Source organism: Leptonychotes weddellii, chromosome 10 (assembly GCF_054177405.1).
Source record: "Leptonychotes weddellii isolate Sample4059 chromosome 10, ASM5417740v2, whole genome shotgun sequence".
In the NCBI taxonomy this organism is placed as follows: domain Eukaryota; kingdom Metazoa; phylum Chordata; class Mammalia; order Carnivora; family Phocidae; genus Leptonychotes; species Leptonychotes weddellii.
Window position 1 is genome coordinate 38,352,422 of NC_138378.1, and position 17,543 is coordinate 38,369,964.

The 17,543-nt window shown below is 40.8% G+C and overlaps 1 protein-coding gene across 1 annotated transcript in view; it reads left to right on the forward strand.

Annotated features, from left to right (window-relative positions):
- Positions 1-17,543, forward strand: part of DTD1 (D-aminoacyl-tRNA deacylase 1) — a 138,705-nt gene that overhangs the window by 1,340 nt on the left and 119,822 nt on the right. Inside the window, exons 2-3 of the mRNA XM_081831987.1 lie at positions 4,687-4,777; positions 6,388-6,623. Of these exons, the coding sequence (XP_081688113.1) occupies positions 4,687-4,777; positions 6,388-6,623 (327 nt within the window). The remainder of the gene's footprint in view (positions 1-4,686; positions 4,778-6,387; positions 6,624-17,543) is intronic.

Below are 17,543 nucleotides of genomic sequence, written 5' to 3' on the forward strand. Positions count from 1 at the left end.
TTTTTTTAAAGATTTATTTATTTATTTGAGAGAGCGAGAATGAGAGAGAGAGAGAGTACATGAGAGGGGGTAGGGTTAGAGGGAGAAGCAGGCTCCTTGCTGAGCAGGGAGCCCGATGCGGGACTCGATCCAGGGACTCCAGGATCATGACCTGAGCCGAAGGCAGTCGCTTAACCAACTGAGCCACCCAGGCGCCCCTCTAAGCTGTTCTGTTAACTGATTTTGGATATGGTCCTGGAGTAATAGGGAACACAATAGCTTTGGGATTTACACGGCTTTTAAAACAAAGGTTTTTTGGCCTTTCAGTTAATATTTAAATGAACTAAAACTGGGTAAATACATAGATGAAAAAATTTTTTGCTTTTTTGAGCAAAATCTTGCATTCTGCTCTGTGTGGTCATCACGAACAATGAGTGAACTTTGAGGAATTTAAGTTTTAATTTTCTCTTGCACTCTTCATTCTGCTGATCTGGAATATTGAGAACATGTATTTTGTGAGATTTGCTGAATAGTTTGAGTGATTTTAGTTTACTATTTAAATTGGTGCTTTTGGGGGCGCCTGGGTGGCTCAGTTGTTAAGCGTCTGCCTTCGGCTCAGGTCATGATCCCAGGGTCCTGGGATTGAGCCCCGCATGGGGCTCCCTGCTTGCAGGAAGCCTGCTTTTCCCTCTCCCACTCCTCCTGCTTGTGTTCCCTCTCTTGCTGTGTCTCTCTCTGTCAGATAATAAATAAAATCTTTAAAATAAATAAATAAATAAAAAGATTTAAATTGGTGCTTTTGGTTAAAAAACAACAAACAAACCTGCATATTAAAAAAGGTAAGGGTATTTAAAAAAAGAGAAGGGTATTTAAAAAAAGAGAAGGGTATTAATTGTGGGAAGTTTTAAATAAAATGGAATTCTCTCTCAGTGCTGGAGGGACCTTCAGGTTAGCCAGGCCTTCTAGTTGAACTGTAATGGAAAGATTTTCTGATTCCTTTAGAATGTGACTGGCTTCACTGAAACGTGGCTGTACACAAATGGCATTTTATTATGGGGGTCTAAAATGTCACTTCTGATTTTATGGTTGGGACAGAGTACAATATTAGGAGTCATATCTAATTATGTGGCAGACTCAATGAGATTGGTCAAGCACATTTTGATGCCTTAGCATGGTTATTGTGATAATCTAATTTTAAAAGCTTTATTATGGAACATTTCAAACATGTTCCTTTGGTTACACAGGTGGCAAAGTGTGGTAACTCCCATGTCCCATCACTTAGCTTCAGCAGTGAAAATCTGAATAGAATCATAGAATGTTGGGAAGAGGATCTAAAATGGGCTTGAGTGAGTTAATTTGAGAGGTTGTGAATTCTTCTTGAAGAAGAGATCAGTGGTGATGCCAGTGTACATGGTAAATTGACCAAATATCTCAGGTCTTTTCTAGCCCTGTGATCTGTTGTCTAAATTAGTGACTCTCAAGTTTTTTCCCTTGGAAATCCATTTGTCTATAATAAAAGAACCCTTTGGATCTCCTAGTTCTTCTACTTGTCCCTGGAGGGGGGAAACAAAACTACTACAAAATAAGAGAGCAAACTATGTTATAGATAGGCTTTGGGGCATAATTTTTTTCTTATTAAGGCAGTAATACATTATAAAAATGTTGAAACTCTTCAAAAAATTTTTTTAAAGATTTTATTTATTTGAGAAAGAGGGAGCATGAAATAGTGGCAGAGCTCAGAGAGGGAGAAGCAGGCTCCCCACTGAGCAAGGAGCCCCTCTGGGACCATGACCTGAGCCGAAGGGAAACACTTAACTGACTGAGCCACTCAGGCGCCCCCCTTTTTAAAAAAACTTTTTTTTTTTAAAGATTTTATTTATTTATTTGAGAGAGAGCACGAGAGAGTGGCTGAGGAAGAGAGAGAAGCATGAAACTCTTCAGGTAGTGATTTGAATCACTTTGAATAGTGATTCTACTTTTCGGAATCTGTTCTAAGAAGAGAATACTAATTGTAGGAAAAGATTTAGAAGGATGAATAGGCAGAGCAGGGAGGATTCTTAGAGCAGTGGAACTGCTCTGTATGGTACTGTAATGGTGGATACATGTTACTGTATATTTGTCCAAACCTATAGAATGTACAACACCAAGAGTGAACCCTAATGTAAACTATGGACTTTGAGTGATAATAATGTGTCAGTGCAGGTTCATCAGTTGTAACAAATGTACCCCTCTGGTGGGGGATGTTGACAATGGGGAAGCTATGCATGTATGGGGACAGTGAGTATAGTATCTTTTTCTTTTATTTTTCTTTTATTTTTAAAGATTTTATTTATTTATTTGAGAGAGAGAGAATGAGAGAGAGCAAGCACATGAGAGGGGGGAGGGTCAGAGGGAGAAGCAGACTCCCTGCCGAGCAGGGAGCCCGATGCGGGACTCTATCCAGGGACTCCAGGATCATGACCTGAGCCGAAGGCAGTCGCTTAACCAACTGAGCCACCCAGGCGCCCTCTTTTTCTTTTATTTTTGAGAGGGGATGTGGGGCAGAGGGAGAAGGAGAGAGAGAATCTTAAGCAGGCTCCATGCCCAGCGCAGAGCCTGATGTAGGGCTTGATCTCATGACTCTGAGACCATGACCTGAGCCCAAATCTAGAGTCAGACACTTAACTGACTGAGCCACCCAGACACCCTCAGTCTCTGTATCTTTGCTCAATTTTGCTGTGAACTTAAAACTGCTCCAAAATGTAAAGTCTAAAGTCTAGTATACAAAGATTTTCCCCACAGTGTTATTTATTGAAGTGAGAATTTTGAAACAAACAATATATCCAGCCCAATGGGATGGTTAGTCGGTCCATTGGATGGACTGCAACTATTCCACTTGATGGGATGTAACTATTAAAAGATGTTTAGGAAAAGCTTATAACATGAAAAAATCCTTAGGCACTGTTAAAAAAAGATGGGACACAAAAATTTATATACAATATTATTACAGTAGTTGAAAACAAATACAAAGTAAACCCATGGATAGAGAAAATATCAAAAGGAAATCATTGAAATATTAAAGTGCTTATCTTTGGGTGTTCTTTTTTTCCTTCCTATTTCTTATATTTTCCAAATTTTCTATAATGCTTATGCATTAATTTAATGGTGGCTATAACTCAATAACCATTATATTTAAGCTTTTAAAACATACTGTGGGGAAAATTTTAAAAAATACATTGATATTATAAGAAAATGATAGTGACTTCTTTAAAGAACAAATAAAGCCGGAAGCTTTTTCTAAAGCAACCCAAACAAGCGAACCACCCCAATTGTTTATTGCTTATTTCAGGATAGATTATTTCTGTTTTCAGCTTCTGAGTCATTGGCTCAAAGGACAGTAAATCACTCATAGTCCATTATAAGCCAAGCAACACAGAAGAAAATACTTCTTAGCATAAAAAGAAGAGAAATTAAGCTTTACTGATATTTGGGTTGGAATGTGTTGATGCTGATACTCCCCTGGGGTCTGCATGTCAGGTGGTCCCTTGTCAGATAGGTGGAGAAGAGGGGGGTTTCTCATTCTTTCCTTAGCTTGCAGGATATGGCAACATGTTCCAGTCTATGATGCCTTGTCAGGTATATTTACAGATACTATGATCCAGCAGAAGCAAACAGGAACATGGCAGAGTCTACCCTTCTCCGGATTGGAACATTAGGTTAATAGATGGTAAAATAACAAGACATCAGTAATCTAATGAGATTTGGCAAAAAGTTGGCCAAAAATTTTGAAAGATACAAAGATTTAACATTTGAAATATGGATTTAGGTTTACCATCATAATGATGGATCTTGGCCTAAGAACTGTGCCAGCATGAGATACTGCCTCTTGTTAGTAAAGCGTACATTTGAGTATAAATACGTACACAGATGTTTGGAATATATATTAAGAGGTTTGTTGTTTTGTGGATGAGGTGCATGAATGAAAGGGATTTGGAGGTCACTGGTTTAGAATACAAAGTTTAGTACCAAACTGGGAAATAATAGAAGTTCGCTGACTTGAAGCTTAACTTGTATTTATTTAATTATTATTTTTTTAATTTAAAAAGATTTATTTATGTATTTTAGAGAAGGGGGGAGGAGCAGAGGAAGAGGGAGAGAGAGTCTCGAGCTCTGGAGCTCGACACAGGGTTTGATGCCACGACCCGGAGAACATGACCTGAGCCGAAACCAAAAGTTGGATGTCAACTGACTGCGCCACTCAGGCACCTTGAAGCTTACCTTTTAAACTGTGGTTTTTATGTATAATGTATTTATCTTTTCATAGTAAGTAGAAAAATTATTTCTTTATTTTTCTGACATAAATGTCTATTATTTTGTGCTATCTCTATATTGTGTTATGATATTTGCTGATTCCCAAGAAAAGCAGGTATCTCTTTTCAGAGAATTAATACAGCTAAGCTTGATTCTCTGGAGAGGAAAACTCTGTTCTGTTTTTACAGATGGGCAAATTCTGTCATGGAAAGTTTGAGGTGTCTTACCCAAGGTAACACGGATGAAAATATGGCCCTAAAATTTGGCTTAATGGTTATTCATTTAAGAACTCATTCATTCTAGATAAAAAAGTTATAAGAAGTATATGTGATGTTTAAACATTCCTTTGGTTACTTAAAAGTGCATCATGCCACCTGTTTGGTTCTGAGTCTTTTTTCCTTTTTGTTTCCTTTCTAGTTGGAGGAGAGCAAATAAGTGCTATTGGACGGGGCATCTGTGTGTTGCTGGGTATTTCTCTGGAAGATACACAGAAGGACCTGGAGCACATGTAAGAGGCAGATTTCTGAGTCATTGCTGTTTGAATGGGCTATGTAGTGGTTATATCTCTATCTATACCTACCTACCTAAGTTATATATATACATACACTGGGAACTTTGATAGTATTTTGTTCCTATGAAGTGAGCCCCTGTTACTTTTATCTGTGTCCCATTGATGTAATGTGGTTATCTCCATGTTTCAGGTGAGGAGACCAAGGAAGAGTAGTTTGTTTGTCAGGTGACACCCACTAAGTCAGGAGCAGAGCTGGAACCCAATGGCCTCGGTCCCTATTTGCTCCTTTATCCATGAACCATTCTCTTATTGCAAAACTTAACTTCTTTTCATATGAATGATTTCTCTTTCCAATTTAAGCAGTATGATCTGGGCACCATTTATGCACTTAAAAAATGCTCAGTTGTTCATTGTGTGCATAGGATCTGGAGCTCAGACAGTTAAATTACTTTCCTAAGATCATGAACATGTATGTAGCAAAAAGCCTGAATTCAAGTTAGAATCTAGGCTTGCTGACTTGGAAGCTGGTGCTCTTTTTACTAAGATGGGGGAGTTTGTCATTGCTGTTCCCTGACTGGCTCTCTAAGTACAGGCCGCCTCCCCTGTCCCCATGTTTGCCCTCCTCCCACCCCCAGCACCACATGGCACATTTGCTTCAGGTGTATGTGGATCTGTTTATTCTGCCTGTTGGTGCCCATACCTGGTGTAATTCCACCCAAATGTCCCTTTGTATTAGGTTGAAATCAGACTTGGAACTTAATTCCTGCTAAGGAATAAATGTTCCCTGGTTCTCTTCCTTGCCAAAGTGACTGCTCTTTCTTTCTTTCTTTTTTTTTTTTTTTTTAAAGATTTTATTTATTTATTTGACAGAGAGAGATGCAGTGAGAGAGGGAACCACAAGCAGGGGGAGTGGGAGAGGGAGAAGCAGGCTTCCCGCCAAGCAGGGAGCCCGATGCGGGGCTCGATGCGGGGCTCGATCCCAGGACCCTGGGATCATGACCTGAGCTGAAGGCAGATGCTTAATGACTGAGCCACCCAGGCGCCCCAAAGTGGCCACTCTTTGTCATCCACATTTATAAGAAAGGTCCTCCTGGGGCTCAAGAGGCATGTGACACAGTTGTCAGGGAGGCTTTCGCCAGCCTTTTTGTATATTTGCAGTAACCTTGAGTTTTCTTCATGGTGTTTGCCCAGTGGTTCATTTTGAGTAGCTCCAAGAAAGGATGTAAAAAGGGGGTATCGTTTTTTCCAGTGTAAAGATTGAATTCTTCTATAAAAAAATTAGAATTGGACCCATGTCTTGACATATCCACTAACTTGAAAGAGCAGGTAGTGAGTGGTTGTTCTTAGCTCCGGTTCCTGTGGATAGCTGCTGGAGGGACTGACCAAAAAAAAAAAAGGAATCCCAAAACAGCCCTGTGACTACCTCACATAACTTGCCCAGGGCCCAAATAACTTGCTCCTTTTGTCCTTATATATATGTAATACATATAATATTATGTCAATATTATGTCCTTATTTGACAGGATGTTGGTGACATTTTGGAGGTATGGAGTGTGTTGGGGGGCTTATGATTCTTTAGGTAGCTCTCACCACTGTTTTCCTCTTAGGGTCAGAAAGATTTTAAACCTGCGCGTGTTTGAGGATGAGAGCGGGAAACACTGGTCAAAGAGTGTGATGGACAAACAGTACGAGGTGCTGTGCATCAGCCAGTTCACCCTCCAGTGCGTCCTCAAGGGCAACAAGCCTGACTTCCACCTGGCAATGCCCACGGAGCAGGCAGAGAGCTTCTACAACAGCTTCCTGGAGCAGCTGCGGAAGACATACAGGCCGGAGCTCATCAAAGGTAGGCAGGAGGGTGAGCCCGCCCAAGAGGAGAGTCTTGAAGTCTAGAAGGGGGAAAAGAGAATCTGTAATTACAGCATCTCCTTTTCCAGGAAGTTTGTTGTTTGTGCTTATCACTTCTTTAAAACAACGTAGTGGCTGCTTCTCTGCTGTGGTAAGATTCCTCTGAAGGCCCCTGATACTGTTTACCCTTCTTCATTCTTCTGTTCACCTGTGAAATGTTTAGCAACCCAGACGTGTGTTTGATACAGTGGTGTTTCATTTTGCTTGCTTATCATGTCCGACAGAGAAAACAATGCAAGCCACAAATGTGAGCCACATGTCCTTTTCAATTTCTAGTAGCCATATTAAAAAAAAGTAAAAAGAAACAAGTGAAATTAATTTTAAAAGTATATTTTATTTAACCCAAATATATCCAAAATAGTATGATTTCACCTCACTATCAGTATAAAAAGTTGACTGAGATCATTTTCATTCTTTTTTGGTGCTAAAGTCTTCTAAATTTTGGTGTGTAGTTTATACATATAGCCCATCTCAATTTGGACCAGGCACACTTCAAATACCCAATACCCTGTGTGCTTAATGGTTGTCATATTGGACAGTGAAGGCATAGGTCTTTGCCTAACTGCTTATTGGCGGGAATGCCAACCTAGTTTGACTGAGGTTTAGTCTAGAAAATGCCTTGGAATAGTGGTCCTGGTTTATGGGAGATTAATGAATCTGAAATTATGAGTCTGTTTAAGGGGACATTCATTTATATTGTTTTCATGTTTCTGGGGGGGGCAGATTGCATTTAAAATCATCATGTTTTGCCTTTTTCTTTAAAGCTATTAGAATGTTTAGCTTCCTTTGGTAATACATCTCACTGTGAGGCTGTTCTTAGTAGAATGTCTCAGTATCTGGCTGCAATTTCTTTTGCTGCCATCATACTCTTTTGTAGACCTCTAAGACTTGTTAATAGTTAACTCTGTAGTATCTCCTATACTTTGACTTTCTCTGGAAGAAACAATGCTTGATCCCTTATTTATTGGACGTATTTTCAACCTGAAGGGTTAGAAATTACTGCCTGATTTTGAAGCTCTGTAGCAAAGCCCCACATTGAGGATTGTCAGCTCATCAGATTCACTTACGTTTAGAAGAGTGATATTCTTATCCCTCTTCAGCATTTCTTTCCTCTTACCCGTGTGAAGTGTCCGTTTGCCATGATTAGGATACCCCTGCCTTAAATCGAATCCCACTCTCTACTTGGGTCCTGATAGAGTAGAATGAATGTATTTGCCTCTTCTGGAAATAATCCAAGTTTAGAGCTCCATTCATAATTCTGGTCATAGACGTCTCCAGTATTTTTTCCCACCCTGTGTCCACTGGGATCCTTCAGCATGGCTTTGCTGCAAACGTGTTTCTTCCCAAAATTAGTAATTAAGTCAGGTCATCTGAATAATTATTTCTGTTTGCTGAGCTGAGGATTAAATGCTGTCATCATTGTCTTCTGTGCTTGATATTTGTAGAATCATCTCATTTCTGAGTAATCTCAGACGTATTTTAGAATGTACTGAAGCCCTGTATAAAAGCGTAAATGAAGGCACTTTAAATGGGAGAACACTAGTGGTTGTTAAGGAATGCTCAAATGAAAACAAAACAGCTTTCATCTGAGTCCTTGAAGAGGAGTGTTTTGTGTTCCTTTTACTTTTTGAAATGATACGTATTTTATCCAGATAATTCTCTGAAGTGCCTGAAGCAATGTACTATAAACACTATAATTTTATAAGGGGCCACAATTTAAGTATGTGGGGATATGATACATCTGATCGTTTTGATAAAAATTGACGTGATTTATGCGGAGAGTTTTAATCAAAATTTATTTCCAAATCCTTCGGACTTTCAGAAACACTTCAGTGAAACAACAGTGCCTGTCTTGCTCTTTCAGCTTTTTATCTCTTTTATGGTCTTTGGTAGAACAGGATGCAGAGAGCATGTTTTACACGCTTGCTGTGTTTTGCTTAATTTTGAGTTTTTGGTTTCCAGCTCCAGTATGAAAAGCCCTCTGAGAGCTGAAAGGATGATGGAACACAAACCAACTGCTAATAAATACATTTTCTTTATTTTAGGATTCTCGGGGCTGCTTTGACAATTTTAAGACTTAAATAAAGTAGTTTAATTTCCTTTTTGAAAAAAAATTTAATTTTTTTTTCTAGTTTTATAATGCAATTGACATGTAACACCCTATTAGCTTTAGTTGTACAACATGATGATTTGATATCTGGGTCTATTGTGAAATGATCACCAGTGTTATGTTCCGTTAGTTCATCACCTCATGTAGTTACAGTTTTACTTTTCTTGTGATGAGAACTTTTAAGATCTACTCTCCTAGCAACTTTCAAATATGTGATACAATATTGTTAACTTTGTTCACTTCGGCATACCTTATATCCCAGAGTTTATTTATCTTACAACTGGAGGTTTGAACCTTTTGGCCACTTTCACCCATTTCACCCACCTTCCACCTCCTGCCTCTGGCAACCACCAATCTGTGCTCTGAATCTATGAGATGGGTTTTTTAGATTCTACATGTATGTGAGATTGTATAGTATTTGTCATTCTCTGACTGAAAGCCCTTAAGGTCCATCCACGTTCTTGCAAATGGCAGGATTTCCTCCTCCTTCTCCCCCTCCTCCCCCCCTTACCCCTCCCCTCCCCCTCCTCCTCCTCCCTCCCTCTCCTTCTTCTTCTTCCTGAATAGTATTCTCTTGTGTCTATATACCATCTCTTCTTTATGTATTCATCTATCAGTGGACACTTAGGTTGCTTCCATGTCTTGGCTATTGACTTAATTAGATTTAGTGTTTATTTTCACTCCTTTGCTCTTTAATGACTAGAACTTTATTTTAAATTTACATTTAGTTTATTTCTCTTAACTTGTTGTTAAGGATTGAATAGCAGGAAGATTGTCCCCTTTATTTCCTGTTCTGTTCCCTACCCGCCCCACCTTTCAGGCTTTTCCTCACTAGCTGCAGCTCTTCCCCTTAGGCCCCGCCCACCTCAACTGTCTTCATTGAAATAGAGCTTATTGCTTTATGACTGAAGCATGTGGAGGTATGATGAGTTCAGGTTCAGCTTGGGCTAGGTGCCCTCTGTCATCACCGCTGTGACTGTTCTCTGGGATTCTCTGAGCCCTGCTTTCCCCCCGTGCATGTCAGCCTTGTCCTCAGGCATGCCTTCTGCAGGATGGTCATGATGGTTGCAGTCTTCACAGTTCACCATCCCAAGAAGGAGAGCAAGTCTTTGTTTCTGCATTTCAAGCGGAAGTCCTGAAGGTCATGTTGATTGGGCCAGCTTAGGTCACATGGCCACCCTTGAACCAATATGGGATGGACTGCGTGACTCAGTTTAGGTCATGTGCTTCGTAGAATACGGAGTTGACCTCCTGGGGGCCACCTGGAGCCACAGTGGAAGTCTGGGGCTGTTGGAAAGCGGGATAGGAGAAATGCCTTCTGGAAGGGCTACCTGAAAGTGCCACTTGTGTGTCCTTGACTTGTTTTGTTGGTGGCTCCTGGGAGGTGGGATTAATAGAAGGGGTGTGGTCAAGGGGAGTAGGTGGTCCTAGCAGAACTGCCTTTCTGGCAGTGGGGATGGAGAGGGGTCTGTCATAGATGTGTATGCAGTTAATGAGGGTACCCCCTTTTCTGGGTACCTGGGAGGGAGGAGCAAGGAGCGTAATTCCCCCAAATGGCTCTTTGAAGCCTGTTCTGCCCCAGTTGGTCTTGAGTTGGTATTTGAAACCTAGCTGACCCACCACACCCACAGGACCAGAATTCTCAGCACCCTTGACCTGTTTGGGTGTAGTTTGTTTGGAACTCTCAGGCTTTGCTTCTGCCATGGCACCCCTCCTCACTCTGGTCCAGTTCAGCTGGCCCCCTGACCCTTTGGCTTTGTGGGAGCATCTCCTCTTCTCAAGAACTTGCCTACCTTGCCTTATGCTCCTATTCACTATTGCTGCATAGCATACTACCCCAAAATGCAGTGGCTTAAAAATAACCCTTCTGTGTTCCTCACAGTTTTGTGGGTCAGGAATCTAAGAGGGGCTTAGCTGGGTGCTTGTCTCTGATCCATATGGTGTTGGCTGGGGCTGGAGGATCTACTTCTAAGATGGCGCGTGTGCATCTTGCTTCCCCCCTCTTTCCCACCTCATCTTATTCTCCAGGGTCTCTCCCCATCATTTGGGCTTCTCGCAGCCTGGTGGACTGTTGGGTAGCTTGATTTCTAACATTGTGGCTGGCTTCTCCCACAGTGAGCACTCCAAGACCAGGCGTTTCAAGAGACAGGAAATGAGAGTGCCAGCCCCTTGAGGCCAGGCCTGGAAAGGGGTACAGCATCACTTCTGCCATATGCTATTGGACAAAGTAGTCTCACAGCCCACCCAGCTTCCAGGGGAGGGATGGAGACCCACCTTGCAATGGAAGGGATGTCAGAATTTGTGGCCATCTTTAATCCTGCATGGCTCATAACTGGTGATTTCAAAGGGTTTTTCCTGTTCTCTGGCTCTTCCTCTGATAATTGATTTAGGGGGAAAAACCCAGTGCATACATTCATCAGCTTTTGCCCTCTGCTGCAGAATGAGCCAGAGGTTAAGGGTGCTTTATTGGACACCCAGAGTGACTGAGTGGGCCCAGGAAACTGGGTCCAGATGTGGCCTTCGGCAGCCCATTGGGAATCTCCATCCTTCAGAAAGAGCACTGAAAGTAGTGTTCAGTGGGAGGCATTACATGCTCTCAAAGTTGAGTATTAAACATGCATTGCTTCTATAGTTAGGAAAAAAAATAAATGTTATACCAAAACGGAATAGTTGAAAGAGAGCTCTCTGCTCTCAAGCTTCTTGTTCCAACACTGAGCCATTTGTAATGGGCCCAGGGAAGCAATCACCTGTTGGCTTTGTTGAGCAAATCAGAAGCTGCCATGGTATTAAAAAGAGCTACCTGTGTATTCTCTGTGGGGTCTGATCTCTTGTGGGCGGCAAAGAGCTAGACCAGCGTGGAAAGACATCTCAGGAGAGTAGCAGCTCTCTGAGTGCCTCAGCTCTGTTCACTCCGTGATAACGGCCATTAGGTCAGTGGCTTCTTCAGGTTCGTTCACAAAGAGAAGGCACCAGGAGGAGGAAGCCCACATCTAGTGTTTGCTTTGTGGTTAGTGTGTAATTTTTATGGATTTGTTTAATTTCCTACTCTTTTTACTACAATAAAGCATGTTAGCAATCTGAGTGAGCTTTCAGTGGAAGCCTTTTATATGCTTCGGCAAGGACTCGGATGCCAGAGGCATTATTGTTAATGTAAATTTAGGAAATCACAATGTGAGATCACATCTTCATTTTTTTTTTTTTTAAAGATTTTATTTATTTATTTGACAGAGACACAGTGTGAGAGGGAACACAAGCAGGGGGAGTGGGAGAGGGAGAAGCAGGCTTCCCGCAGAGCAGGGAGCCCGATGTAGGGCTCGATCCCAGGACCCTGGGATCATGACCTGAGCCGAAGGCAGACGCTTAACGACTGAGCCATCCGGGCGCCCCGCATCTTCACTGTTAATAAATGGCAAGGCTGGTGGACTGTGGTACAGGCCAATCGCTCTCGTGAAGTCTCATGCAGATGTGTGACTGATGTTGGCCAAATTAGTTTTCTTTTAAATTTTATTTATTTATTTGACAGAGAGAGAGAGTGAGAGAGGGAACGGAAGCACGGAGGAGCTGGAGAGGGAGAAGAAGCAGGCTCCCAGCTGAGCTGGAGCCCGATGCGGGGGGGGGGGCTCAGTCGATCCTAGAACGCTGGGATCATGATCTGAGCTAAAGGCAGACAATTAACGACTGAGCCACCCAGGCGCACCAAGTTTTCTGTCACTCCTTCCTTTTCATTCATTCTCTTCAGTGATTTGCTTACCAGCTTCCTTTATTTATTTCTGCCTCTTTTAGGTCTTAGACGTACACTGTGTCATCTCTGTGACTAGTTTACTAACTCGCCTTTGCCCCAATGGCAAACTATATCCATTTTTGTTTTTGTTTTTGTTTCTTTTAAAAGATTTTATTTTTAAGTAATCTCTGCACCTAACATGGGGCTCGAACCTACATCTCCAAAATCAAGAGTCGCATGCCCCACCGACTGAACCAGCCAGCCTCCCCAATCCATTTTTGTTTTTAGATCCTAGCTTTTCATGATTCCTTGATTTGCTTAGTTGATTTTCCAAGGTGAACAACAGCCTACTTTTTACCAGTTCTCCTTTCCCCACCTGTCTGGAGCCACATTATAAACAGTGTCATAGATGTGGTGGTGGTTCAGTATCCTGCGGTAATGGCAGAGCACTTGCCTTATGCATCACACCGTAGGTGCTCAGTTATTTTGTGTGATGAGTGCCCCTGGGCCCAGGGAGATGAGGACAGGCTTATTTTGGTGGCTCTACTGTTCCATACGTTTGCTTCCTCCTTGGGCTCCTTCTTCCTCCCCCCCGTCTTTATTCTCCTTCACCCCTTTTATCTCATTTCCTGAGTCCCTCCATACTTCCGGTCATGAATTGTGGGGTCAGCCTCTTTTTCTTGCCCAGTAGAGTCTGTTATTGCAGCTCAGTTTGAAAACTTAAAGGCCATTTTTAAAAAAGAAGATGTAGGCGTAGGCGTAAAGAAACTCACTATCGTCATAATCTGAGGACATGAAGTAACCCAGGATGAAAGGAAGAGTCTGAATCTCTCAGCAGAAGTAGGACAAATTTAAAACCATATTGTTTTGGGGTCCACAAATTCAGAAATGTTGATAAATTAGTTGGCTCTCTATATTTTCTTCAAACAAAGGGTGTATTAAATGATAGCATACATGGTATCGTGTCTCAATTGCTTTTTCTTTCTTTGCTGTGCCCTGAGGGGATCCTCCAGTTTACTAATTTTTTCTTTGACCATGTCCAGTCTGGAGTTTATTTACTTATTTATTTATTTATTATTTATTTATTTTTTTATAAGGAAAGTTCTCTCTCTTTTTTTAAAGATTTTATTTATTTATTTGACGAGACCGAGATAGCGAGAGCAGGAACACAAGCAGCGGGAGTGGCAGAGGGAGAGCAGGCTTCCCGCCGAGCAGGGAGCCCGATGTGGGACTCGATCCCAGGACCCTGGGATCATGACCTGAGCCGAAGGCAGACGCTTAACGACTGAGCCACCCAGGCGCCCTAGTCTGGAGTTTAGCCTGTCATTTGAGTTTTAAGTCAGTTACTTATTTTTTATTCTCAGTATTTATTCTTTCTAAAATTAACTTCTTTTTTATTGTGGTAAAATACATGTAACATAAAATAAACCATTTTATTTTATTTATTTATTTATTTATTTAAAAGATTTTATTTATTTATTTGACAGAGAGAGACACAGCGAGAGAGGGAACACAAGCAGGGGGAGGGGGAGAGGGAGAAGCAGGCTCCCCGCAGAGCAGGGAGCCCGATGTGGGACTCGATCCCGGGACTCCAGGATCATGACCTGAGCCGAAGGCAGTCACTTAACCGACTGAGCCACCCAGGCGCCCAAAATAAACCATTTTAAAGTGTAGAGTTAAGTGATCAAGTTGTGTAACCAGCACCACTGTCTAGTTTCAAAACATTTTCATTACCCCAAAAAGAAACCCTATGCGCATTAAGCAGCCACTTCCCATTCTCCCCCACCCCTAGCCCTGGCAACCAGGAATCTGCTTTTGGTCTCTATGGATTTGCCTCATCTGGATATTTCATGTAAATGGAACCATACAATCAATATGCAGCCTTTTGTGTCTGGCTTCTTTGACTTAGCATAATGTATTCAAGGTTTATCTTTTGAACATGCATTGTGCATACATACATACATACATACATTGTAGTATATTATCAGTACTTCATTCCATTATATGAAGAATATTCCACTGCATGAATATATCACATTTTGTTTATCCATACATTCACTGATGGACACTTGGCTTGTTCCCAGCCTTTTAGCTATTGTGAATAGGGCTGCTATACACATGTGTGGACAAGTTTTTGTTTGAGCACCTGTTTTCAGTTCTTTTGGTTATATACTCAGGAGTGGAATTGCTGGATCATATGATAATTCTGTTTAACTTATTGAGGCACCGCCAAATTCTTTTCCACAGTGACTTTTTACATTCCCACCAATGAGGGTTCTGATTTATCTGCATCCTTGCCAATACTTGTTATTTCCTTTTTTATTTTTATTTATTTTTTGATTATAGCCATCCTGGTGGGTGTGAAGTGGTACAGCATGATGTGCATTTTTCTAATGGCTAATGATATTGAGCATCTTTTCATGTGCTTGTTGGCCATTTGTATATCTTCTTTGGAGAACTAGCTATTCAGATTCTTCACTCATATTATTTTATTTTATTTTTATTTTTAATTTTTTAAAAAAGATTTTATTTATTGATTTGTCAAAGAGACAGAGAGAGAGTGCACAAGCAGGGGGAGCTGCAGGCAGAAGGAGAAGCAGGCTCCCCGCTGAGCAAAGAGCCCAATGCGGGACTCAGATCCCAGGACCCTGGGGTCATGACCTGAGCCAAAGGCAGACACTTAACTGACTGAGCCACCAAAGCGTCCCATCATCACTCATTTTAAAATTGAATTGTTTGAGGTACGCCTGGGTGGCTCAGTCGGTTAAGCACCCAGCTGTTGATCTCAGCTCAGGTCTTGATCTCAGGGTTGTGAGTTCAAGCCTCGAATTGGGGCTCACAATGAAAATTGAATTGTTTGTCTTTTTTTTTTTTTTTTTTACTGAATTGTAAGTAATTTATAAATTCCAGATACCAGACCCTTATTAGTAATATGATTTGCAAATATTTTCTCCCATTCTGTGGGTTGGCCTTTCACTTTCTTGATGGTGTTCTTTGATGCACAAAAGTTTAAAAATTCTTTCTCTTTTCTTTCTTTCTTTTTTTTTTGGCTCAGTGTGGGGCTTGAAATCATGACCTGGAGATCAAGAGCCTCATCTCCACTAACTGAGCCGCCAGGCACCCCTAACATATTTTTTTTTTATTGAAATGTAGTTGACATACAATATTATATTAGTTTCAGGTGTGCAACATAGTGATTTGACATTTATATACATTACAAATGCTCACCTTGGTAAGTGTTGTTACCATCTGTCAGCGTACAAGTTATAACAATATTATACACTGTAGTCCCTGTGCTTTACTTTATATCCCTGTGACTTATTCATTTTATAACTGACAGTTTGTACCTCTTAATCCCCTTCACCTATCTCACCCATCCCCCACCCCTAACAGTTTTTAATTTTGATGAAGTCCAGTTTTATTTTTTTTTCTTTTGTGTTTTTTGGTTTTATATCTAAGAAACCATTACAAAAGTCCATTGTCGTGAAGGTTAACCTTATAGTTTCTTCTCAAGAGTTTTATAGTTTTAATCCATACAGGTAGGTCTTTGATCCATTTTGAGTTAATTTTTGTGTATGGTGTGAGGTAAGGATCTAACTTCATTCTTTTGCGTGTGAATATCCAGCCTTTCCATCATCATTTGTTGAAAAGACTATTCTTCCCCATTGAATGGTCTCTGTACTCTTGTTGACTATATATGTATGGGTTTATTTATGAACCTTCAGTTCTGTTTCATCGTTATGTATGCCTCTTCTTATGCCAGTGCTTACACTGTTTTGATTACTATAGCTTTGTGTAGTAGGTTTTGAGATTGAAAATTGTAAGTCTTCCAATTTTGTTGTAATTGATTTTTGAATAGGTAATATGATCAGATAGTTCATACGTCAAAATGATATGAAAAGGTCTGCCTTGGGAAGCCATGCTCTCACTCATGTGTCACCCACTCTGTTTCTCTTACTCTCTATAGGCAAGCACTTTTAATTTTTTCTATCTTTCTAGTGTTTCTTCATGCACATGTGAGCAAATATGAATATATGTATCTTTTTATACAAAGGTAGCATCTTTAACAAATTATTATTATTATTATTTTTAAAGATTTTATTTATTTATTTGACAGAGAGAGACACAGCGAGAGAGGGAACACAAGCAGAGGGAGTGGGAGAGAGAGAAGCAGGCCTCCTGCCGAGCAGGAGCCCGATTCGGAGCTTGATCCCAGGACTCTGGGATCACGACCTGAGCTGGAGGCAGACGCCCACCCAGGCGCCCCTTTAACAAATTATTTTAAAAAGGATTTCATAGTGTGTTCTAGAGATTCTTTCCTTATTAGTTCATAGAGAACTTCCTCACACCTTTCGTAACAGCTGTGCAGTGTTCTGTAGTGGGAACAGAGCCTAGCTTATTTAATCTATTTTAAATCTCATTTAATCTGTATTGTTGGACTCTTGGGTTGTTTCTGATTTTTGGCTCTTGAAAACAACAGAACAATGGTGATGTAATGAATAAATTTGTACATAGGCCATTTCATGTTCAGGCAGGCATACCTGGGGATAAATTCTCAGAAGTGGGATTGCTAGATAGTGCTCGATGGTCCTCTGTAGGCGTTGACCTTTTTTCAGTGTGTGAGACATGTTCTTCACCGTTTTGTTAACAGAGTGTATTTGATCTAGAATGTTGTCTTTCTTACAGGTGAAAATGGCATCTCCTTTTAGTTTTAATTTGCAGGATATGGTTGAACATTTTTCAGATCTTTGTGTGATTTATATTTCCTTTCCTGTGAACTGTTCATGTGCTTTGAACAGGTTCTTTATTTCTGTGAGCTTTTAATATGTGCTGTGAGTTGCAGATATTTTTCATCCATTTTGTCATTTGTCCTTTGTCCTTCCTTTAAGGGTTGTTTGCTGGATAGACCTTTCTTTTTTTTTAATTTAATTTATTTATTTTAAAAGATTTTATTTATTTATTTGAGAGAGAGAAAGAGCGAGAGAGAGCATGAGCAGGGGGAAGGGGAAGGGGGAAAGGGACAAGCA